The following is a 24,655-nucleotide window of genomic DNA, read 5'->3' as shown; positions in this document are numbered from 1 at the left end:
TATTGGTTGGTACGCACGTCTATCAACGACGTACCGCCCCCTGTATCCGGGAGCTCGCTCTTTAACGGCCCATCACCTCGTCCGTCTTCCAGGTTTCTCTCTCTGTATTGGCTTATGACCCTGCCTGTCCAGTCCCTTGCTCGTACTCGTTGGCGACAGCACCCCAAGAGTCCCGCCTTTCTCCAGAGGATTGGCGGATGAGTGCACATACAGCCCACCCTCGATGGTAGGCGGGTAATCATGCTATTGGCTGGGGCCCCCGCCCCAGGGCGAGGAGGAGGAGGAGGGGCAGGAGGTTTGGTTGAGTTGCAGCTGTTTGTCTGTTCGACACAGGCTTGGGCCCGACGGGGGAGACGGAGCCCCAGGTACCGAGCTGATGGAGCCCACAAGGGCAGAGGCAGAGGCGCCGGGAGATGAGAGCGGCCTGGCCTCAGAGCGCAGTCGGGACTGGGCCTAGGCGAGGGGTTAGAGAGTGGCCCAGTGGAGAGGGGAGAAGGGGGCCGGGCCCTGGCAGGCCTAGTGGGGGCGCTGAGGAGGGGACCGGGCGGGCTGGGAGGCTGAAGTTGGGGAGGCGGTGGATGCCGGCGGCCCGGAGCCGGAGGCCCGGAGGCCGTGCGAGGGTAGGGGCAGGCCTTATTACTCATGGAGAGGGAGGAGCTGGGAAAGGGACGGGGCAGCGGGTGAGGTAAGCCCATTTGCCGGGCGGTGAGAAGGGGTCTGACCTGGCGCCCGGGCCCCGAGGGTAGCCGGGGCCGGGTCTCTTGGAGGGCTGTCTTAACTGGGAGGGCCCGAGAAGGGCTCTTAGGTTGGGTAAGAGGCATTCTTTTTGAGGGGAAGTGGCTGCCGTGAAGAGAACTGGGGGTGCTGTGATGTGGAGCCGAGAGGATTTCTGTTCAGTGAGAGAGGGCAGCTCTGCTGGTCTGGAAGACTGAGGTAGTTGAGGGCACGGAAGCAGGGCCTGGTGTCTCTTGCCGGGGCTTCGGGGGCTATGCTGCAGGGTGGGCTGGACGCTGAGCCTCGGGAGAACCCGTTCTTTTGTTCCCCTTAGCGTCTCGCTGGGGCAGTGGGAAGGTTTTTGATAGTCCCAGGGTAGGGAACGGAGAAAGAAGTGAGTTTACTTTTTTTTTTTTTCATGACTGTTGACGGCTCCTGGTTCAGCCCCTGCACTTTCTCCCTGGGTCTGGTCTTAGACTGCAGTGTCTCTTCCCTACCACGGATTCCTATCTCGCGAAAGAAGTTGGTAATGTGGGGATGTTTTGTTTAGTTCTTTCCCACTTAATAATGTGGTCTTCAGCCTAGAAATGGGCGATGATCTCATTATTTACCCAGAAAGGAACTTAGGGATCCCTGGCCATCAAGAGATAGTCTGAGCATAGTTGGTGGAAACTTTTGTGGGACTTAGACTTGGGGCATTCCTGGTCAGGTACTGAAGTTAACCAGGCCTGGAATTAAGAGGTGATACCAGTGAGGAAGAGATTTGGAGGAGAAGGAGAAATTCCATTGCAGAAGGTTGGCATCACCACCTTGTTCTTTGTCCACTTCATCAGGAGCCCAGGTTTCTGTACTACTAGGAAGTTGAGTCAAACCATCAGGTATTTGAGGAATGGAGGAATAGAGAAAAAAGGCAGAGGAGTGGAATCCTGTTCTCTCCATTTTTAATGGTCTGCTGACCTAGTCCCTGATAAATGGGAGCCTATTTGATTTTCCCTGACTGTACTTCCTCCTTTTTCCCTTCTATACTGATGTATTTTATCAATGCATTCCTGAGTTACAAAAATATCCACGTTTTTAAGTACTTTTACTTGTGCTGTACAGAAGTACACAGTGCAAATCCTCCTTCACATACCTCCTGTTTCACTCAGGGAGGTCGAGACCAGACTGATCTAACTGGGGGATGTGCCATCAAAAGCAATTCTGTTTTTCTGTTATCAGACTGTCATCTGTCATTTTTTTACCTTTTCGGTGTTAGTCTGTTATTATTTTTTACTGGCCATTTTATTTTCCACCAAATTCAGACAACCAAGGGAGGGGTGTATTTTAGGTTGTCATTTGCTTCCTGCAGTACACACACACATCCCAGTTGTGCGCTAGAGACCCTAAGAAATGTCCAGGTAGAGGGAGAAAACTTTTCTGTTTTATCGGCAAGAAAGAAACATTAAGGTGAATCAGACCATTTTGTCTAGGATAATTATTGGCATGTCTGAAAGTGAAGAATTTGAGACTTCTGTCTTCTGGTTCATGATCTCTGCATATTCACATCACTTAACCATCCATTCCTTATCCCGGAAGATGAGAATGATTTTCCTAAGAGGCCCCTTGTATCTCTCTTTCTAAAGGGATCTGAGAAGCTTCCAAGTTTCTCTAGACTTGAAATTGGTTTTCTTCTAAATCGGAGTTGAGTGTATGGCTAGGGCATTTCTTCCTCTCTTCTCTTCTCCCCTCCCCTCCTCTGTCTTTAATGTTTGTTTATTTTCATCTGCTCAGAAGAGCAACAGAGAAAAAGAGATTGATCTGCTGGTTTACTCCCCCAAATGCACGTAATAGGCAGAGCTAGGCCAGGCTGCTGGGAGCCTGGAACTCCATCCTGGCCTCCCATCTGGGTGGCAGAGCCCCCAAGCACTTGGGCCATCATCTGCTGCCTCTCAGGATACAGTAGCAGGAAGCGGGGTAAGAAATTGAGTAGCAGAGTTTGAACCGGGGACTCTGATATGGGATGCAGGTGTTCCAAGTGCAGCTTAACCTGCTGTGCCCCAAAGCCACCCCATAGCTAGAGCATTTCATACTACTACCCTGTTACTTGAATTTGTCCTTACTGGCTTTATAGAATCCTTCTAATATGCCCTGCCTTTGCACATTGCCCATCAGAAATGATGCTTATTGTTCCCTATTTAAAGAACCTTTCTCATCTGCCAAGCCAGTTCTTGAGAAAATTGTATAGAGGAATGTATGTTTTAATCCTGTCCATTCTGCCATTTTCTGAACCCTCATCATATCCCATCTCCTCATCATATCCTGTTTCTGCTCTATGTCCCTTTGTGGTTTTTTATCTACTTTACCCTTCATGAAAGCTTACCTTCATGGAAGAATCTGGGATTGTTCCATATTAAAGTGTAAGTAGCACATAGTCATTTAAAGTATTGAGTCTTTCAAGGACTTGTGCACCTTAAGAGGGAGCTACGGAATGGAATTATCAATGTGAATTTCAAACATGGACCTGGAGTTGCAAGACTATATTTGGAGAAGAGGGCTTTTCTGTTGTCCTTGTGTCATAACCCTGTATCATCTAATTCTTTGCCTAGCAGCAAGGGTTGCTCTTCTCTGTTTTGCTCGTGTGCACTGACGTGAAGTAGACTGCTAAGAACAAGGCTCAGGAAGGCAGTGGAGGATGGCCAAGGTGCTTGGGCCCTGCACCCCATGGGAGACCAGGAGAAGCACCTGGCTCCTGCCTTTGGATCAGCGCGGTGCGCCAGCAGCAGCTCGCCTACCGTGGCGGCCATTGGAGGGTGAACTAACGGCAAAGGAAGACCTTTCTCTCTGTCTCTCTCACTGTCCACTGTGCCTGTCAAAAAAATAAAAAAATAAAAAAGGCTCAGAGTAGGAGGAGCAATTATATAGCCCACTCCCTAATCCTAAAGCATTTCAGATGAGAAAGTAACCAAAGTGTGAAACAGTGAGCTTGAAATAAGGAAATATAGCAGCCCTCTGAGAGGAAGGGCACCATAAACTCCCTGCACATTACACTCCTACTGCCCAGGAGTGTTCTAGGAAAGAGTGAGCATTCACTGGACAGTAACTGAGCTGAATAAGGAGGCGCTCAGGCGGGCAGAGTGTGTGTGCAGACTTCTGGGCTACATTGTAGTTTAGGAGCAATGGGGACCTCTTCCTAGTGTTCCCTGCCTCTGGAGTGGTAGGAATTACTTTTTAAACTTATGTTTATGTTCATGAATTTAGTAGATAATGACCCCAGACTTTTTGTTTTTAAACTATTTAACATCAAGGGCAAATTCAGGGAACTTTGTTTTTAGCCACAGTTGCTTTAGTGTTGGGGTGGGAGGGCTGCATATAGAGTGTGATTAGGCCATCTAAGGCACAGTCACGGGTGACAGGAAAAGCAGTTAGCCCGTGTGAGTTGCAACAGTACCTTGTGGGCTGAGTCCCAGGGGGCCCTCCATCCAAGGGAGATCACAAAGGGACCAGGGAATGAATTGGTTTTTCGAGCCTATTAAAAATGTGCCCAAACGGAACTGAGTAAGATCTATCCAGATGACACAGAAGTGGAGAGTTGATTGGGGAAGGGAAGCAGAATTACTTTGGTCGTAATTAATTTAGGGAACATTCAGTGAGCACCTACCAGGGGCCAGTCATTGTGCCCTGCTGTGCAGATTTACAGTGACATGAAAAATGGTCTCGCTTTTTCAGAAGTTCAGGTTTTAGCAGAACAAACAGACACAACTCTTACAATGTGGTAAATACTATGACAGAAACACAATCTTAACACTGAGAGACCCAGGGAACAACAGAGGTAGCAATGATGAATTCTACTTGGGAGATAATTAAGCAGTCTCACAGAGAAGGGGCCATTTGAGCTTTGCCTTATGAGATACATTAGGATTTTGCTAGGCAGAGTGAGGAAGGGCATTACAGTCTTTCCTAGGTCAATAATAGGCAGTTAGTATTACCATGCTGATATGAGATAAGTATACTTTTTACCTCTTAGAGAAGTATAAGGGAAAAGGTGGGGGAAGTAAAAGGGCTTTCATTTTAGTCAGTGACTCATTGAATAACATTGGATTAACACAATGAAAGAGCTGAACCAAGTAGTGTATAAAACTCTCAGTTCAAGATTTTGGTGATTTGAGTCCAAATAAAGTTGGAAAGGAGTTGAAAGTATTTACTGGCTTCTGCTAAAACTTAGTAATTTTTTTTTTGAGACTACTTATTTGCCACATGGCAAAGTTAGAGAGGGAGAAACAGAGATGTTCCACCTGCTGGTGCAATCCCCATATGGCTGCAACTGCCAGGCTAGACCAGCCTGAAGCCAGGAGCCAGGAACACCAACCAGTCTCGGTCTCCCACATGGGTGGCAGAGACCCAAGCATTTGGGCCATCTTCCACTGTTTTCACAGGTGCATTAGCAAGGAGCTGGATCAGAAGTGGAGCAGCCAGAACTCAAACTCATGCTCACATGAGATGCTGGCATTGCAAGTGGTGGCTTATCCCACTGTACCACAATGATGGCTGCTACTTAGTAAATTTCCAGTATTAATCCCAATTCCATTGAGTCTTGTAAAAGTTATGTTTGTTTTCTTTTTGCTTCCCATTGAATTTCTTTTATTCTAACTCTCCTGGCAGGAATTGATCAAGACCTTACAGAAAGGAGTAGTGAAAAATCAGTCCTCTGTCAGAATGGTACAGAACTGGACCCCATGTTAGGAAAGGTCTTGGTCTTCCTAGCTTGTTTTAAATTCCAATGCAAGTACTTACCTAAATGGAATACAGACAGAAACCTTATGCCATCTAAGCTCTTATTCCTATTCTGGAGCCTTCAGAGTTCAGCATTTCCTACTTCCTTAGAGGTATCATGCATGTGCTGGCATCCCACATGAGCAGCACTTTGGACCCCAGCTGCTCCACTTCCAATCCAGCTCCCTGCTAATGTGCCTGGGAAAACAGTGGAGGATGGCCCAAGTATTTGGGTCCCTGCCACCCCTGCAGGAGACCTGGGTGGAGTTCCTGGCTCCTGGTTGTTGCAGCCATTTGGGGTGTGAACCAGGGTATGGAGATCCCCCCCTCCTTTTTGTGACTCTACCTTCCAAATAAATAAATCAAAAAAAGTGAGAGACAGGAGTACCTGACTAGAAGTCCTACATATGTTACTTAGCAGTTGTTTGATAGCTGACTATAGTAACAGCAAACAAGTTGTCTTGTGTGTACCTCAGTTTCCTCACCTACACAGACTGAACTAATGACCTCCAGACTGGCTCTTACCTTTCTGATGGACCTTATAGGTCTGTTATTGGATTGAACTAGACTCCTGTAGTTGTATACTAGCTCTGTCTCTTTTGGTAAGTGATAAGTTTCTAGAGCCTTCATATATATTTAATAGAGGAACTTGAAGCCAGCAAGTAGAAGGATGCCTGAAAAATGGAGTCTTTTTTTTTTTTTTTTCCAAGATTATTTATTTGAAAGAGTTACACAGAGAGAGAAGGAGAGGTCCTCCATCCACTGGTTAACTCCCCAATTGGCCACAATGGCTGGAGCTGCGCCAATGTGAAGCCAGGAGCCAGGAGCTTCCTCTGGGTTTTCCCACGCAGGTGCAGGGGCCCAAACACTTGGGCCATCTTCTGCTTTCCCAGGCCACAGCAGAGAGCTGGATCGGAAGCAGATAAGCTGGGACTCAACCAGTGCCCATATGGGATGCCAGCACTGCAGGCGGTGGCTTTACCTGCTACGCCACAGCACCGGCCCCGAGAAATGGAGTCTTATTGTAGCTAGTATCGGCAAGTTAGAAACCTTTCCTGTTATGCCTACTTTCCTATGCAGCTTGGAGAGCTGCCCACACTAAACATCCTCCACTCCCACCCCTCTCCAGTGCTGTCCTTGGTGGGCTGGCCTATGGTCAATCTCAGTCCTCCCTACTTAAGGATTCATTTGGTAAACTGTTCCTATGGAGTGGCACTAAGAAATGTTAAATCTGATCTATTTTGTTATGAGCTGTAAACATTGAAGGGAAGGATAACCTGCTCCTTCAGCCCCCTTCTTTTTTTGGCACCTCAAATTTCGAGGTAATAATCATAACAACATTGGCTAGTTTGCTTTGGTTTATTTTTTGGCCTTTGAGTGGATCATTTTTTCATTGTCAACTTTTTTTTTTTTTTTTTTTTTAAGATATATTTGTTTATTTGAAAGTCAGGAATAGAGAGAGAGAGAGAGAGAGATGGATCTTCCATCTGCTGGTTCACTCTCCAAAAAGCCACAACAGCCCAGGCTGGGCCAGGCCAAAGCTAGGAGCCAGGAGCTTCTTTTGGGTCTCCCACATGAATTTAGGTTCCCAAGCACTTGAACCACCTTCCACTTCTTTCTCATGTGCATTAACAGGGAACTGGATTGGAAGTGGAGCAGCCAGAACTCAAACCATTGCTCATGGGATGCCAGTGTCACAGGCAGCTGTGTAACCTGCTGCACTACAATGCCAGCCCCTCAACTGAATCTTAATTGTATTATTTCTAGTTCTCTGGTTTTTTTTTTTTTTTTTTAAGATTTATTTATTTATTTGAGAGGCAAAGTGAAACACACTCATACACAGATCTTCCATGCACTGGTTCACTCCTCAAATGGCCCCAACAGCCAGAGCTGGGCCAGGCCAAAGCCAGAAGCCAGGAACTCCATCATAATCTCCCACGTGGCTAGCAGGGATCCAGGTACTTGGCCATCCTGTGCTGCCTTCCCAGGTATATTATCATATTCCCCTGTTCTTTTGAGAGTCTAGCTAAAGCATTGAAAAATGATGGCCATGGGTATTTGGCCTAATAATTTTTTTTTTTTCAAACCCTTGTGTCGAGGGCTGACTTTCAATAGATCGCAGCGAGGGAGCTGCTCTGCTATGAACGAAACCCCGACCCAGAAGCAGGTCGTCTACGAATGGTTTAGCGCCAAGTTCCCCACGATTGGCCTAATGATTGACACCTGTGTCCTTTCTCAAAGTGCCTGGGTTTGATGCCCCATTCACTCTTGACTCCAACTTCCTGCTAATACAGATCCTGAGAATAATGGCTTAACTGATTGGGCCTCTGCCACCACTTAGGCAACCTGGATCAAGTTCCTGGCCCCAGGGACATCTGGGGAGTGAACCAGGAGGTAAGAGCTCATTTTTTTTTTTTTTAATTTTTTTATTTTTTGACAGAGTGGACAGTGAGAGAGAGAGACAGAGAGAAAGGTCTTCCTTTGCCATTGGTTCACACTCCAATGGCCACCGCGGCCGGTGCGCTGCGGCCGGCACACTGCGCTGATCCAAAGGCAGGAGCCAGGTGCTTCTCTTGGTCTCCCATGGGGTGCAGGGCCCAAGCACTTGGGCCATCCTCCACTGCACTCCTGGGCCATAGCAGAGAGCTGGCCTGGAAGAGGGGCAACCGGGACAGAATCTGGCGCCCCGACCGGGACTAGAACGTGGTGTGCCGGCGCCGCTAGGCGGAGGATTAGCCTGTTGAGCCATGGCTCTGGCTTTTTTTTTTTTTTTTTTTTTTTTTTAAGATTTATTTATTTGAAAGTCAAAAGTTACACAGAGAGATAAGGAGAGGCACAGAGAGAGAGAGAGAATGAGATCTTCCATCTGCTGGTTCACTCTCCAACTGGCCACAATGGCTGGAGCTCACCCATCCGAAGCCAGGAGCTTCTGGGTCTCCCATGCATATGCAGGGGCCCAAGCATTTGGGCCATCTTCCACTGCTTTCCCAGGCTATAGCAGAGAGCTGGATCAGAAGTGGAGCAGCTGGGACTCGAACCGGCGCCCATGTGGGATGCCGGCACCACAGGCAGTGGCTTTACCCGCTATGCCTCTGTGCTGGCCCTTGTCTCTGTCTTTCAAGAAGAAGAAAATACCCTCCTCCCCAAAATGTTGCTAACCAGTTCCTGGACTTGAGGAAGCCAACAACAGTTGGGGGTTAGAAGGTTAAAAGAATTTGTTTCTGTTTTGTTTTTTAAAATTTATTTATTTGAAAGAGTTACAGAGCGAGCGAGTTAGAGCCAGAGAGAGAGGTCTTCCATCCGCTGGTTTACTCTCCAAATGGCTGCAATGGCCAGAGCTGAGCTGATCCAAAGCCAGGAGCCAACAGCTTTTTCCAAGTCTCCCATGTGGGTGCAGGGGCCCAAGCACTTGGGCCATCTTCCACTGCTTTCCTAGGCCATAGCAGAGAGCTGGATTGGAAGTAGAGCAGCCAGGACTCGAACCAGTGCCCATATGAGATGCCAGCACTGTAGGCCAGGGCTCTGACCCGCTGCACCACAGCACCAGCCCCAAAAGAGTTTTAAAAAAATGTAATACCCTCACCAATAAGACTAAAGATCAAAATTTATTGTGAACAGGGAAGAGAAGACATGTCCTTGAGGTTACATTTTGGAGTAGAAGGTAATCTTTTCTAACCCAGTAGTTATTAATCTGTGACAATCCAAGGCTGCGCTTGCTGACCCTATCTGGGATCTGACTTGATTCCTGTCCGCAGGGGTTACTGACAAGGACTTTGAAACCCTCATGTGCCTGTGACTCCTTCCTATCTTCACACTCCCCCATTCCTCTGCTGTTTTCCCATGCCTAGAGTGATATGTCTGGCCATGAGAATTCAGTCCATTCTAACTCCCATGTTTTCATATTGTGGAGTAGTAACATTGAGTCTTAATGTTCCTTGCCTTGGATCACATGCTTTGAAATAGATAAAAATGTGAAGAATCACAGAAACTAGTAACTTTTCCTTTCTTGAGAATCTATGTGTATACCTGAAGGAAGCTTGATCAATTTATCATTTGTATCTTTCTTTTTATCCATATTGTGCCATCTGTTTTGTTGTAAAGTTTAGGGTTATGATGGCCTATTCTCTTTTTCCATGATACAATGTATGCAAAGTTCTATATAAATTTAAGATATTTTGGAAATAATTCATCTACACAATTAGCTTAAGAATAGCAAGTTTCTTCAATATATATAGAAATTTGGAAGTGAATTCAAATTCTGCCTTTTGCTACTTTTACCAATCCCCTTCTCTCCTGAAGATCCTTATAGATAAGAAAGCTGAGGTTCAGAGAGGCGAAGGAATGAGTAGCCTAAGATGCAATGTGATGAAGCACATTGGCAGAGAACAGAACTCGGGCTTGCCTGATATCAAAGCCCTTTGCTGCTACCCAGGACTGCCTTGGTCTAGGTTGGCACATCCCACTGCCATGAAAGTTCTGCAACTTCTTTTTTTCTTTTAAGATTTATTTCTTTTTTTGAAAGGTAGAGTGGGGGCCAGCACTGTCACGTAGCAGGTAAAGCCGCAGCCGGTAGTGCCGGCATCCCATATGGGTGCTAGTTCGAATCCTGGCTGCTCCACTTCTGATCCAGCTCTCTGCTGTGGCCTGGGAAAGCAGTAGAAGATGGCCCAAGTCCTGAGCCCCTGCACCAACGTGGGAGACCCAGAAGAAGCTCCTGGCTCCTGGCTTCGGATCGGCGCAGCTCCAGCTTTTGCGGCCATCTGGGGAGTGAACCAGTGGATGGAAGACCTCTCTCTCTCTGCCCTTCCTTCTCTCTGTGTAACTCTTTCAAATAAGTAAATAAATCTTTAAAATAAAAAAAAGGTAGAGTGACAGAGGTGTCTTTCATCTGCTGGTTCACTGCCCAGGTGCCCACAAAATCAAGGGGTTTGGTGGGTCAAAGCCAGAACCAGAAATTCTATCCTGGTCTCCCCCATGGATGACAGGAACCCAAGCACTTAGGTTATTATCCAGTGCTTCCCAGGTGCAGTAGAGAAAAGCTGGATCAGAAATGCAGAGTAGTAGGGACTTGAACCAAGTACTCTGATCTGGGATGCCAGTGTCTCAAGCAGTGGCTTAACCTGCTGTGCCACAGTGTCTGCTCTGCTCTGCCGCCTTAGTAGCAGGGTTTGGATCCTCTGATAGAGCTGTGTATTCAGCTTCATCATAATTTCATGTAGATATGTGTTAGTAGTAGCCATAGTTATCAGCCATCCAGAGACTAAATTTCCTTGCATCCCTACTTAACCAGTTTGTCAGTATCAGGCTTCTCCAAAGGAGTGTTTGTAAAACATTTTTTATCATGATTCATTGTAAACAGACAAATTTTACATTAAATTCACTGTGTATAAAATACATATACACAAAGGACAATATTTTCACAAAATTATGTAATTTTTTATGGTATACATGGTATTTCTTGTTTTGTATATTTTTATTCTAAGATTTATTTATCTGAAAGGCAGAGTGTTGGAGAGGGAGAGACAGAATCCAGTGACTGATTCACTCCAACTTCCAGGGCTGAGCCAGGCCACAGCCAGGAGCCAGGAACTTCTCCATCCTGGTCTCTTCATGTGGGTAGCAGAATCCAGGTACTTGGGCCATCATCCATTGCCTCTCAGGCATATTAGCAGAAAACTGGATCAGAAGTGAATTAGCCGGAACTTGAACCAGCAGCATCCTGATACTGGGATGTGGGAAGTTTCCAAGCATCAACTTAACCAGCTGTACCACATTACCCACTCTCTCCTTTTTTTTTTTTAGATAACTGATCATCCAGCAAGTTCCTGCTTGCTTTCAAGATTTATTTATTTATTGGAAAGGCAGAGTTACAGTGAGACAGGAGAGACAGAGATCTTCTATCCGCTGGTTCACACCTCAAATGGCCAATGCCAGGAGCTTCTTTTGGGTCTCCCCATGTGGATACAGGGACCCAAGGACTTGGCCCATCCACTGATTTTCCAGGCATATTAGGGACCTGGGTCGGAAGTGGAGTAGCCAGGACATGAATTAGTGCCTTTATGGGATGCTGGCACTGCAGGTCACATCTTAACCTGCTATGCCACAGCACTGGCCTCAAGTGATTTCTTTTTTAAAAAATATTTATTGGGATTGGTGTTGTGGCAGAGAAGGTTAAGCCTCTGCCTGCGATGCTGGCATCCCATATGGATGCTGGTTTGAGCCCCTTCTGTTCCACTTACGATCCAACTCCGTGATAAAACACCTGGGAAAGTAGTGGAGGATGGCCAAAGCCCTTGGGCTCCTGCACCCATGTGAGAGACCCAGAAGAAGCTCTGGGCTCCTGGCTTCCACCTGGCCATTATGACAATTTGGAGAGTGAACCAGTGGGTGGAAGATCTATGTCCTCCTCTTTCTGTAACTCTACCTTTCAAATAAAACTAAAAAATATTTTTAAAAATATATTTACTTATTTGTTTGAAAAGCAGAGTGACAAATAAAAAGGAGAGACAGAGATCTTTCATCTGCTTATTTACTCTCCAGATGGCCACAATAGCCATGGCTGAGCCATGAGGAGCTAGGAATTCCATCCTGGTCTCCCACATGGGTGATGGATATGAGTACTTGGGCCATCATCCACTGCTTTCCTATGTGCATTAGCAGGGAGCTGGATTGCAAATGGAACAATCATTACTCAAGCATATAGAATGTATGATACAGGATGCCAGCATCGCAAACAGGAAGTTAACTCATTGCACCACCACACTGGCCCCACGGCAAGTGATTTCAAGATCACCATTAGCTTACAGCCTACATTTCTAAAAGTAATTGTTTCTTATTCTGAGACTTACTCATTTGAAAGGCAGAGCAACAGGGAGGGATAGAGAAAGATAGGCCTTCAATCTGCTGGTTCACTACCCAAGTGGCTGCAACAGCCAGGGCTGGGCCATGCCAAAGCCAGGACCTCCATCCTGATCTCCCCCACATGAGTGGCAGGGCCCCAAGAACTTGGACCATCCTCTGTTGCTTTCTCAAGGCACATTAGCAGAAAGCTGGATAAGAAGAGGAGTGCCAGGATTCCAGCCAGCACTCTAATACAGGATGCCAGTGTCACAGTGGCATTTTAACCTGCTGTGCTACAATGCTTGTCCCTACAGCCCACAGATTAAGAAACACTGCCTTAGGCCGGCACCGCGGCTCAATAGGCTAATCCTCCGCCTTGCGGCGCTGGCACACCAGGTTCTAGTCCCAGTCGGGGCGCTGGATTCTGTCCCGGTTGCCCCTCTTCCAGGCCAGCTCTCTGCTGTGGCCAGGGAGTGCAGTGGAGGATGGCCCAAGTGCTTGGGCCCTGCACCCCATGGGAGACCAGGAGAAGCACCTGGCTCCTGGCTTCGGATCAGCGCAGTGCGCTGGCCACAGCGCGCCAGCCGCAGCGGCCATTGGAGGGTGAACCAATGGCAAAGGAAGACCTTTCTCTCTGTCTCACTCTGCCTGTTTAAAAAAAAAAAAGACTGCCTTAAAGGTTTGAGGATAAAAACAGCAACTATGACCAAGGGTTGAGAAGGTAATTAAGACGTTCACGGAATTTTGGATGGGCCAGTTAATTTAAACTTGGGATTTTTTTATTTTTCCTTTAGAAAAATATATTCCCTTTTTAAAAAGAGAGGTAGGCAAAGAGCGGTTAAGATGTGATTTGAGCTGCTCTGCATCCATATTGGACTGGGTTTGAGTCCCTGTTCCACTTCCAATACTAGCTTCGTGCTAATGCACACCCTGGGAAGCAGCAGTGATAGCTCAAGTAATTGAGTCCATGCTGCCCACATGGGAGACTTGGCTTGAGTTCCTGGCTCTTTGGATTTGGTCTCACTCAGCCCTGGCTGTGATGAGTAGTTGAGGAGTCAGCCAGAGGATGGGAGAAATCTGTCTCTCTCTCTCTCTGCCTTTCAAAAACTAAAATTAAAGAAAGAAAGAAATTGTGGGGCCAGTGTTGTGGTACAACAGGTTAAGACATTGTTGGCATTCCATATGAGCGCCAGTTCAAGTCTCAGCTGCTCCCCCTCCAATCCATCTCCCTTTTAATGTGCCTGGGAAGGTAGTGGAAGATAGCCCAAGTACTTGGGCCCCTGCCACCCATGTTAGAGACCTGGATTGGAGTTCCAAGTTCTTGGCTTTGGTTGGCCCAGGTCCAGCTGTTGGGGCCATTTGGGGAGTGAACTTTTGGATGGATGACTCTCTCTCTCTCTCTCTCTCCCCCCCCTCCCCTCCCCTCCTCGCTCTCTATCTCTACCTTTCAAATAAATAAGTAAATCTTAAAAAAAAAAAATCTGTTTAGAATGAAAAGAACCCCTCACATACTGCCTACCTCAGTCTCACTTTCCTCAAAGGTAGTTGTACTGTCCCATGCCTTTCTCTGTGGAATTTTGTTTTGTTTCATAGAAACAGGATCCAACCATGGGTTTTGTCCTGTTCTTCCAGAGAAAAATGTTAATAATGAAGTAAGAAGGGCCGGTGCTGTGGCCTAGTGGGTTAAGCCTCCACCTGCAATGCCAGCATCCCTCATGGGCACTGGTTTGAGACCCAGCTGCTCCACTTCTGATCCACCTCCCTGCTAATGCACCTGGGAAAGTAGTGGAAGATGGCCTAAGTGCCTAGGCCCTTGCACCCACATGGGAAACCTGGAAGAACTTCTGGGCTTCTGGTTTAGTTGGGCCATCACAGCCATTTGGGGAGTGAACCAGCAAATAAATGGAAGATCCCCTCTCTCCTCTCCTCTCCTCTCCTCTCCTCTCCTCTCCTCTCCTCTCCTCTCCTCTCCTCTCCTCTCCTCTCCTCTCCCCTCCCCTCCCCCTCCCCCTCCCCCTCCCCCTCCCCCTCCCCCTCCCCCCTCCTCCCACCTCCCCTCCCCTGTCTTCTCTCTCTCCTTTCTTTCTCTGTCTCCCTCTTCCTCCCGCCCTGTAACTCTGCCTTTCAAATAAACAAAAATAAATTTTAAAAAGTAATAATTGTGTCCTAGGAGGTAGGATCTGAGTGATCTAGTCTACTTTGGGATTTAAGGTTCTCACCAGTGTCTCAGTCCTCTACTGAATTCCTCTTACCCTTTTGTTTTTTCTCTCTCTCTACCTGTTTTGTATATGGTTGCTTTTTAGGACTGTGTTGATAACAACTAATCGTGACATACACTTTTAATATATTAACCTTTTCTGGGTCAGCAAAAGCAGGGCCACTACAACAGTGGAAGGTAAGACAGAGAACTAGAAAAATTTTCTTGATGTCTTTTTTTTTTTTTTTTGACAGGCAGAATGGTCAGTGAGAGAGGGAGACAGAGAGAAAGGTCTTCCTTTTTGCCGTTGGTTCACCCTCCAATGGCCGGCGCGCTGCTGCCGGTGCACCGCGCTGATCCAAAGGCAGGAGCCAGGTGCTTCTTCCTTGTCTCCCATGGGGTGCAGGGCCCAAGCACCTGGGCCATCCTCCACCGCACTCCCGGGCCATAGCAGAGAGCTGGCCTGGAAGAGGGGCAACTGGGACAGAATCCGGTGCCCCTGCCAGGACTAGAACCCAGTGTGCCAGTGCCACATGGCAGAGGATTAGTGTGTTGAGCCGCGCACCGGCCAATCTTGATGTCATTTGATAATGATTGGTATAAAGCTTAATATTTATTGAGCTCTTAGTTTATGTCAGATACTTATGTAAGTTCTTTGTATGTATTAGCTCATTTAAGCCTTACTACAATCTTATGAAGTAGGTGCATATAAGGCCTATTATTCTGTTTTACAGAAACGAATGCATACATCTGCAAGGGTACTTCAGAATTAAAAATGGAATTAAAAGATAGGTTTATTTTGATGCAAAAAAAAAAAATCTTGAAATTCATGCATATAAGTCTTTAGTCACTTGCCCCAAGGTTGACAGCTAATAAGTAGAAGTGGAAAACAAACCCTGAGAATCGCACTCCAGAGCCTCTGTTCTATTGCCTCCTGTATGATTTTCTGTCTTTACTATCTAGTAAGTAGGATGTTTGAGATTTTTTTTTATCCTAGTTGAACTTCAAAAACCCCAAATGAACTTCAGAACCATTCACTATAGTGACAAAATAATGTCTTCTCACATGTGACACACAGAATGATGTCTGTCTACCTAGGCTCTACCTACGGCATCTCTACCTAGGCTACGAGGAGTAGAAGATATATTTGAACAAGTGAAGTACCACTCAGTTCTTAGGTTTTTGGAGAGAGTTTTTGTCTGCTCTGCCCATGCTACCTCCTTTTCAAATTTTGTAGTCCCTTCCTTTCGCTTCAAGTCAGGATGATGAAATAAACTCAGGTTTAGATGATTAGAATTTCAAAGTGCCAACTTTTCTTTCTGTCCCCTCCCTTCTACCAGTTCTCTTATCCCTTTTAGAGGTAGTAAAGTTGATTCAATGTATTCTTTCATCAAATATTGATTGCTTGGCCGGCGCCATGGCTTAACAGGCTAATCCTCCGCCTTGCGGCGCCGGCACACTGGGTTGCGCCGGCACACTGGGTTCTAGTCCCGGTTGGGGTGCCGGATTCTATCCCGGTTGCCCCTCTTCCAGGCCAGCTCTCTGCTATGGCCCGGGAAGGCAGTGGAGGATGGCCCAAGTGCTTGGGCCCTGCACCCCATGGGAGACCAGGAGAAGCACCTGGCTCCTGGCTTCGGATCAGCGAGATGCGCCGGCCGCAGTGGCCATTGGAGGGTGAACCAACGGTAAAGGAAGACCTTTCTCTCTGTCTCTCTCTCTCTCTCACTATCCACTCTGCCTGTCAAAAAGAAAAAATATATATATTGATTGCTTGAAGACTTACCCCTATACCTCCTCTGGAGACTCCTGCGGGTGTTTAGAAGGTGTGTCTCTGTCTGCCACTAACTGGATGGCTACAGTGACCAGGCCCCTTTGGTGGAGAGGGAGATCTAACTCCAGGCACCACTGCCAAGTCGAGTGTACTGACTCCCAGACTTGCCAGACTCTCAGACTTGGAGAAGGGGCAGAGACAAAGTGAGGGTAAAGTGATCTGTTGGTTGTGTTTCTCTCCTCAACTTGGATCAAAAAGGAGAAAGGAAGATTTTCTGGCATTAGGACCCCAAGTAGATATTCAGAAAGACTTCGTGTTATCAAGAAGACTGGTCAGATATGCAGGAAGTCACTCCTTGCCCTTAGAAGAGGCAACTACCCCGCACCCTTAGAGTAAATCTCTTATTTTGAGAGCCAAGAGAATGAAAAGAAGAAAAGCATCTTCAGGATACCAAGGAGATACTAGGGGTCTAGGATGCCTTTAGTGGATCAATTTAAGGTTAACCAATTAGCTGTGACTCCAAAAAACCCTGAAGACCTGGTGAGGAATTAATGGATGATTCAGAACTTCTCAGTTTTCAGCCTCTCCATTTGTGCTCCCTTGGCAGTTGGAGATTTTGTGATAGGGCAAATTGCTTCAGAAGCAGTTCTTATTTACCGCTCCCCAGTCTTTTTTACTACTGAGTATCAATGCCTGGGACCTTCTCAGAGGTGGAAACTTCCAATGGTGAATGATTACAAGAGCTAAGTCCTTAGGAGTAAAGAAATCAAGAGATTCTGTCTTCCCTAAAAAGTGATTAGGGTTACAGTGCACCTATGTCTAATTTTACTCCCTTTTTTTCTTTACAGGACTGTTGAAGTCTGGAAGTCCCTTCCCCTCCCCCCTCCCCCCTTTGCCGCTTTGTGGCATCCCCCTCCCTCCACCCTTTCCCACTCTGATAATCTGGCCATGACTAGCAGAAGCACAGCCAGGCCCAATGGGCAGCCTCAAGCCAGCAAAATATGCCAGTTCAAATTGGTCCTGCTGGGGGAATCTGCAGTGGGAAAATCTAGTCTGGTATTACGATTTGTCAAAGGGCAATTCCACGAATACCAGGAGAGTACCATTGGAGGTGAGTATCTGAGGGAAAGAAGAAATTGAATGTCTAGTGAGGCTTTTGAAGGGAAGGCTATGACCTGATTATGGAGCTGGCCCTCTTAGTCACATTCTTTTCCCAGAAATGGAAAACCTTTATACAAACAGAAAAATAATTGCTATAGTACCAGAAATGGACCGTCTTCTTGCTTTCTAGAAGCACACCAAGAAAATGACTAATTTTTATGTTTTCCTTCTCCTACTCTACCTTAATCCAGTGAGCTTGCATCAGTGATTCATAATCAAAGATGTACATCAGATTTATCTAGGGTGCATTTTCAACCTATACATTGCATGCCTGGGCTGAGATCTCCATTTTATTCTCCTTTTCACTGGTCATCTTAGAAATATGGTATTCTTGGGGGAGGCATTTGCTCAACCATTAAGATGCCAGCATTCCATACTGGAGTGCTGGGTTTTACTTCTGGCTCTTGCTCTGCCTCCTGATTCCAGCTCCCTACTATTGCAGATCCTGAGAGGTAGTAGTGACAGTTCAAGCAGGTGTGTCCCTGCCACCCACATAGGAGACCTGGCTTGAGTTTTAGCCTCCTAACTTCTGCCTAACCGAGCCTTGGCTGTTGTAGGCATTTGGGGAGTGACCCAGCACATGGAAAAATCTCTAGATGTCTCTCTCTGCCTTTAAGATAAATGAAAATTAGGAAAAGTTTTTAAAATATGAATAAAATTATTAAATTTGAAAGGATTAAAAAACTTTGAAACTTGATGGCAAGTCCCACCATCATTAGCATTATTTGGCTGTTACTTTTTCATATAACCTCTGCAGATCCAGGAACACCACATTTCTTTTCCTTCATTTATTTGAGAGGCACAGAAACAGAAAGATACATGAGATACAGGTGTCCCAAGTGGCAGCTTAACTGTCGAACACAATTCTTTGGATTTTTTAAACATTCACTTAATTTATCTGGAAGGCAGAGTTAGAGAGAGAGAGAGGTCTTCCATCTACTGGTTCACTCCCCAAATGGCCACAACAGCTGAAGTTAGGCAGGAGCTTCTTCTGGGTCTTCCACATGGGTGCATGGACCCAAGCACTTGGGCCATCTTCCTCTGCTTTCCCAGGTGCATCAGCAGGGAGCTGGATCAGAAGTGGAACAGCTGGAACTCAACCAGGTGCCCGTATAGGATGCCAGCATTGCAGATGGTGGCTTTACCTGCTGTGCCACTATGCCAGCCCCAGTTCTTTTGATTTTTATTTGAATGACAGAGACATACAGTCACAGATCTTCCATCTACTAGTTCACTCTCCAAATGCTCACAACATCTGGAGCTGGGCCCAGCCAAAACCAGGAGCCTGAAATCCAATCTGGGGTCTCCCACTGGGTGGCAGGGACCCAAATTGAGTTGTCATCTGCTGTTTCCCAGGGTACACATTAGCAAGCAGAGCTAGGACTCAAACCCAAGCTCTCAGATATGAGATGCAGGCATTCCAAGTGGTGTTTTAACCACTGCTCCAATGTCCATCCTTCTAATTAATTCTTGATGAGACTTTTATCTGAAACTTGATGTCTCCATCATTATTTGTTATTCCAATTTTGATTAGAAGAGGCACAACTGGTATAAGTACTAGTACTAGTTCTCTTTTTCTTGTAGTTTATGATGTGCCCCCATTTATCAGCCAGAGAAACTTCTGAGCAAAGGCAGTCTGTTTTTTTGTCTTTTGGTTTTTTTTAAGCAAGATTTATTTATGTCAGAGACCTCCTGGCGGAGTAGCCAGTAGGCAGGCTCCAAGAGAGGCCAAACCCGGAGGGGCTAGTGGTTTTTAAGCACAATTTTGGGAAAAAACAAAAACAAAAAAAAGCTTGACAGTCAGTAACATGGCGGGGACAAAACCCATCAAAAGATCTGATTGTAGTCCTATTTGCCTTCTCTGGCCTGTGCTTGATAAAGCAAAAAATGGCAAAGGCAGTCTTAATCCCGGCTCTAGGAGAAAGCCAAGCCTTTTCCTGTAGCTGAGTGGCTTCAGTGTTCTTAGGGTAGAAATAATTTGAAGGGGGCTTGTGTGTTTCCATTCATCCTCCCACTTACAACTGTTTTCCTTGTGTTCTCTCATCTCTAGCGGCCTTCCTCACCCAGTCTGTTTGTCTAGATGATACAACAGTCAAGTTTGAGATCTGGGACACAGCTGGGCAGGAGCGATACCACAGCTTAGCCCCCATGTACTACAGGGGTGCCCAAGCTGCGATTGTTGTTTATGACATTACTAATCAGGTAAGTGGGCTGAGAACCCTTAGGTGGGCGAGACAAAAGAGCTTCCTGATATAGCAAAATACGAGTACAAATTATGCTTCCAAGCGCCAAAACGTTGGAAGGAATGACTTAGCAGAGACCCATACTTTCAGTGAGAGAAGGTTCCTAGAAGAGGTGACTTTTGAGACTGTTTTAAAGGTTATGGATGTGGACTGGCAGTCATTCCAGCACACTCATTCTCTTCTTGTTTTCCTAGGAAACATTTGCCCGAGCAAAGACATGGGTAAAGGAACTACAGAGGCAGGCCAGTCCTAGCATCGTTATTGCCCTGGCGGGGAACAAAGCTGACCTGGCCAACAAGCGCATGGTGGAGTATGAAGTAAGATGGCCTGCAGAGTCCCCTCTAATACACTTGCTGTATACCTGGGGCCTCTCCTTCCCAAGCCAGCTCTCTCTGAAAACCTTATCTAAGGACATTAATTGTCTCATTCCTCTGTTCTACATTAAGTTACATACAACAACACTATAACCCTGATGACAACCAGGGGATTGTAAGAGTCAGAAGAAAATTCCACAGCACAGTGTGGTAGGGAAGTAACAAGCTGTGGGGGTACCAGTGTGAAAACAGGAAAGAAGGAGCCACTGAATTTTATGTAAAGGACTGTTCAAGTGTCAGAATCCAAAAATCCCCAACCAAATTATCCTCTCCCCTGTAATTAAGCTTCCTGGCATCTGTTTGTTGAACTGAGTGGACATGGGTTTATCTTGAGGGAGTCACCACCAAATTATGGGTCCAGGGCCAGTTGGTACAAAGGGGCATTAATTAAGGGGAGGGAACCTAGAATATTGCCTAACTCTGGTGCTACAAGAGAGCAGAAGGGCAACACTTGTTCCCACCTTACATTCTGAGCACCAATACACCGCACCCCTTGCAGGAGGCCCAGGCATATGCAGATGACAACAGCTTATTGTTTATGGAGACTTCAGCCAAGACGGCTATGAACGTGAACGATCTCTTCCTGGCAATAGGTAAGGTCAGAGCAGCTTCAGGTCTTCCTGTCTTTTTCCCTTCTCTGTAGGTAAAATCATCACTAGTTCAAAACAAGGGTAGGTGGGAATGTCTCCTCTTATAAAAATCCTGGGTATTTGGGGCCTGCACCGTGGCTCACTAGGCTAATCCTCCACCTTGCGGCGCCGGCACACCGGGTTCTAGTCCCGGTCGGGGCGCCGGATTCTGTCCCGGTTGCCCCTCTTCCAGGCCAGCTCTCTGCTGTGGCCCGGGAGTACAGTGGAGGATGGCTCAAGTGCCTGGGCTCTGTATCCCATGGGAGACCAGGAGAAGCACCTGGCTCCTGCCATCGGATCAGCGCGGTGCACCGGCCGCAGCGCGCCGGCCATGGCAGCCATTGGAGGGTGAACCAACGGCAAAGGAAGACCTTTCTCTCTGTCTCTCTCTCTCTCACTGTCTGCTCTGCCTGTCAAAAAAAAAAAAAAAAAAAAAAAAAATCCTGGGTATGGAAATACCTTAGCTTTCTGTTATGACCTCTATCCTCTGCCTGCAGATTTAGCCTATTGTCTTTAATGTGGTTTGCAAATAGTGAGCCCTTCCTCTTCAGAACATTCCTTTAATCTCTAGAATTCCCCCTTTCCCACCCAGTAGCCTTTTGGGGTGGGGTTGGGGGTGGGGTTTGAGTAAAATCTACCATACTTTGTTCCCTTCTCTTTTTATCTCTAGCTAAGAAGTTGCCAAAGAGTGAACCCCAGAATCTGGGGGGTGCAGCAGGCCGAAGCCGGGGTGTGGATCTTCATGAGCAGTCCCAGCAGAACAAGAGCCAGTGTTGTAGCAACTGAGGGGGTGGCTAGCAGCAAAGAAGTATGGAGCTAGCACGAGAGCTAAGAAATAACCTCCATCCCCACCCCTCAGCACACAGCCCCTACGGTAACAGCACACTGGGCCCTGGCTCCCAAGGGCTGCCTCCTGACAGCTCCGTCATGGCACTTTTTAACGCTTCAGCAACCAACACCAGGCAGCTGTTGCCATTGGCCTCCTACCCCTCACTGTGGGGGTCGGAGGTCAAATCCCCCAGGACTTACCTTCCAAAACAAACTTTCTTCACTTTGTATTATAGGTGCAAGACAGAGACCTACTTATCTTTCCTCCTCCTCCCCAGTGTTCTTTCCCATCCTTTCAGAAAACACTTTTGTCTCCTGCCCTTCCCCCTTTTGCTTTTGGGAATCCCTGTTCTTAATCCTGTTTTTCTCCTCTGCCCAAGATGGAGAAGGTGGTTAACCCAGGAACTGAGGAAGAAGGTTTCTATTGAAGTCACATCAAGGGCTCTGGGGGAGAACAAGGCCCAGAACAGAAGGGAGTAAGGAAACACTTCCTTTTTGTTTCAGTTTGGTTGGAGTTTCATATTTGAACATAGAGTGGTATCCACGGGCTGGCCTTGTGGAGATGGTCCTGGGGAGAGATGAGAATGGGAGATAAACTCTTAGGTTTTGGGGGGAGTCGGGTTGTTAACTGGACAGAGGAGGAGGTGCAAGGTTGTCTCTGGTTCTGGGCTCTTCCAGGCCCAGGTTGCCCTCACCAAGTCTTCTGGGTAGCATCTCTCTTACAATGGGGATCAAAACCCAGAGTCCTCCAAAGAATCTTCACTGGTTGCCTGCATCTTTGACTCTGCTGTCATTTAATTGGGGGGGAGGGGTGACCACCAGTTTCTGACACCCATCCTCTGACTGATACATCAGCATTTTCCCCTCCCTCTGGCCTTTAGATGGCCTCAGCCCCAACCACCACAACCCCCTGCCGTTTGCACTTTAATTGGTGGTAGTTCAGTGGGTACTTGTTTTGTGGGGGGAGTTACTGAATCACCTGTCCTTCTACCTTTTTGTTTTTAGTGAGGTTCAGTTTTATTCATCATAAAATACTTGCACCTCTTCTTCCAGGAGGGGCTCCTCAGGTTCTTAGGTAAGACAACAAATAACTGAATTGCCATTATAGACATTGAGGGCCTGAGAAACCTTTGCAACTGTCTGATAAAGCAAGTCCTGGGAGGCATCGCAGAGAACTCCTTTCAGCTTGAAGGACCAGTCTGTCTGCTGGTTACTGACAACTCTCCAAGGGTTGGTCTTTTTTCAAGTGAATATCAATGTTTTTGTCATCTCCATATTTGATCATTTCACGAGTGGAGTCATCAGTGGGGTTGACATGGACAAGTGTATGACACTGCTTGTTACCAGTCGTAGACCACTTCATTTGAGTGGGTTTCAGCTCCCAAATTAAATTACAAGCTGCTTGTGGGCAACGACTGTGCCTTTTATCTCTCTGGAATCCCCTTCCATACAATATCCAGAACAGTGCCCCTTACAGAACAGGTACTCAAGAAATGGCGTGTGGTGGTGGGTGGTTATGGCTTGAAGTCAGAAGGTGGCTGAATCTCCTTATGTGGGTCTGTCTGCGGTCATGCGCAAGGCAGTGACTGTAACTGGAGCAACCCATACCTGGCACATGATCTGAGCATCCCAGGCCTAGTCACCAGGCTGTGTGGCTATTTACGTGGTCCTACCTTTTTAATTAAATGGAATCTGCAGAATATATGTGGTTTTGGAAGGAGGTGTAGAGAACAGTACCAGTGGCAGCTACTCAAGCCCAGCCTCCACTGCTAGCTTCCTCCAACTCATTAACAACCTGTCTTGCAAACCTAGCTCAGGAGTGTGTGTGTGTGTGTGTGTGTACGTGTACATATATACGTACATACTCTTAAAAACATATATATGTTTTCCCTGGAGAATTAATTAAGCAACTGGGGAATGGTGTCAGGATAGCATAGGTCAAGGTAAGGGAGAAAAGAGGGGTCCGACAAAAGGGAGGAGTTTTCTGTCCTTTCCAAGGGTTCACATGCAATTTGATTTCCATTACCATGTCTTTTCTACTTTTCTGTAAATAGGTCTGATCTTTATTCCTACTGTATAGTCTGTTCAGTCTCCTGCCTCTCATCTAGCCCTGTTTTTCTCCTTTGTTTCTATCTTGAGTTTAGTTCCTCTGTCCTTATCCCCAGTCCCTCTTCCTAACAGGTGGTTTAATTTGTGAGCCACTAGGGACTGATACCACAGCGGCCTGCTTGCGGTCCCCTCGTGTACCACCTGTTCCTGTGGACAGGGATGACTAGTACTGAAGGCACCTCACAACTGTCTCACATCATCAGAGGACATTGGTCCTTTCCAAATATCCAGCCTCTCATCAGGTGTTTTAGGACATTGGAGGGGGGGGGGGAGGAAGCCATTACAGCAAGAAAAAACTCCCAAGTTCCTTCTTGTTCTAGCCCAGAGTTTTGGGAAAATTAGGGGAAGAAAGATAGGAAAAGCTGTTTTCACCTAGAATTGGAAATTTTCTGGCCCATCTGGCTTGCAGACTGCCTTGTATCCCAGAGCAGCTGAGAAATCCATGAAGCTGAGGCCTACATTCTCTTCCTCTTCTGGGGGCAGCCTTAGTTCTCATGGCCCTGAAACACGCGTCCATTTCTCCCTCCCTTTCCCAGGACCCACTCGCCTCTCAAGGCACCCAGTACATTCTTTTTACATGTGGAAGAACTGGGATGACTCTCTTGAGTCTCTCAGAAATGAAATTTTTTGTGTAGCTTTCCCCATGGAGCAGGAGTAAAGATGTTTTATTGCCTTGGGGCTGGGAGACGTCTCCTTGGGCCCCTTCTCCCTACCCCGCCCCCTTAGGAACAGTATTGGCCTTAGCTTCTGGGCCTATTTGCTGCCGTCCCTCTACTCCCACCAGCTCTTCTGCCTTCCTTTAAGCTCTGTTGAGCTTGGGGGTCTTAGTTTTTTATTTCCCACTTCTTCATTTTTTTTTTCTTCTGATCAGTTTTTTAGAGGAGGAGGGTGTCTTCCCCTTCTTCTAAGAAAGCATTTGCCTTTCTTTCCTTTTCTTCCTCTCCCAACATAACAATCGTGGTAACAGAATGCGACTGCTGATTTACCGATGTATTTAATGTAAGTAAAAAAGGAAAAAAAAGTGCATTGGAGTGTTGCTT

The 24,655-nt window shown here is 46.8% G+C and overlaps 1 protein-coding gene across 2 annotated transcripts; it reads left to right on the top strand.

Annotated features, from left to right (window-relative positions):
- The first annotated feature begins 266 nt into the window (after positions 1-266).
- On the top strand, positions 267-24,639 carry RAB5B (RAB5B, member RAS oncogene family). 2 transcript variants are annotated; one of them, XM_062203498.1, is made up of 7 exons: positions 277-365; positions 1,159-1,240; positions 17,120-17,382; positions 19,483-19,634; positions 19,870-19,992; positions 20,549-20,642; positions 21,349-24,639. In XM_062203498.1, the coding sequence occupies exons 3-7, from the start codon at positions 17,220-17,222 to the stop codon at positions 21,462-21,464; spliced, it is 648 nt and encodes a 215-aa protein (XP_062059482.1). In that variant the 5' UTR covers positions 277-365; positions 1,159-1,240; positions 17,120-17,219; the 3' UTR covers positions 21,465-24,639. The 2 variants fall into 2 exon arrangements, with proteins under 2 accessions (XP_062059481.1, XP_062059482.1); XM_062203497.1 differs by lacking the exon at positions 1,159-1,240 and having other exon boundaries at positions 267-365.
- Positions 24,640-24,655: the final 16 nt, after the last annotated feature.

This window comes from Lepus europaeus, chromosome 10 (genome assembly GCF_033115175.1).
Source record: "Lepus europaeus isolate LE1 chromosome 10, mLepTim1.pri, whole genome shotgun sequence".
NCBI classification, from domain to species: domain Eukaryota; kingdom Metazoa; phylum Chordata; class Mammalia; order Lagomorpha; family Leporidae; genus Lepus; species Lepus europaeus.
This window is presented reverse-complemented; position numbering and strand designations above follow the sequence as displayed.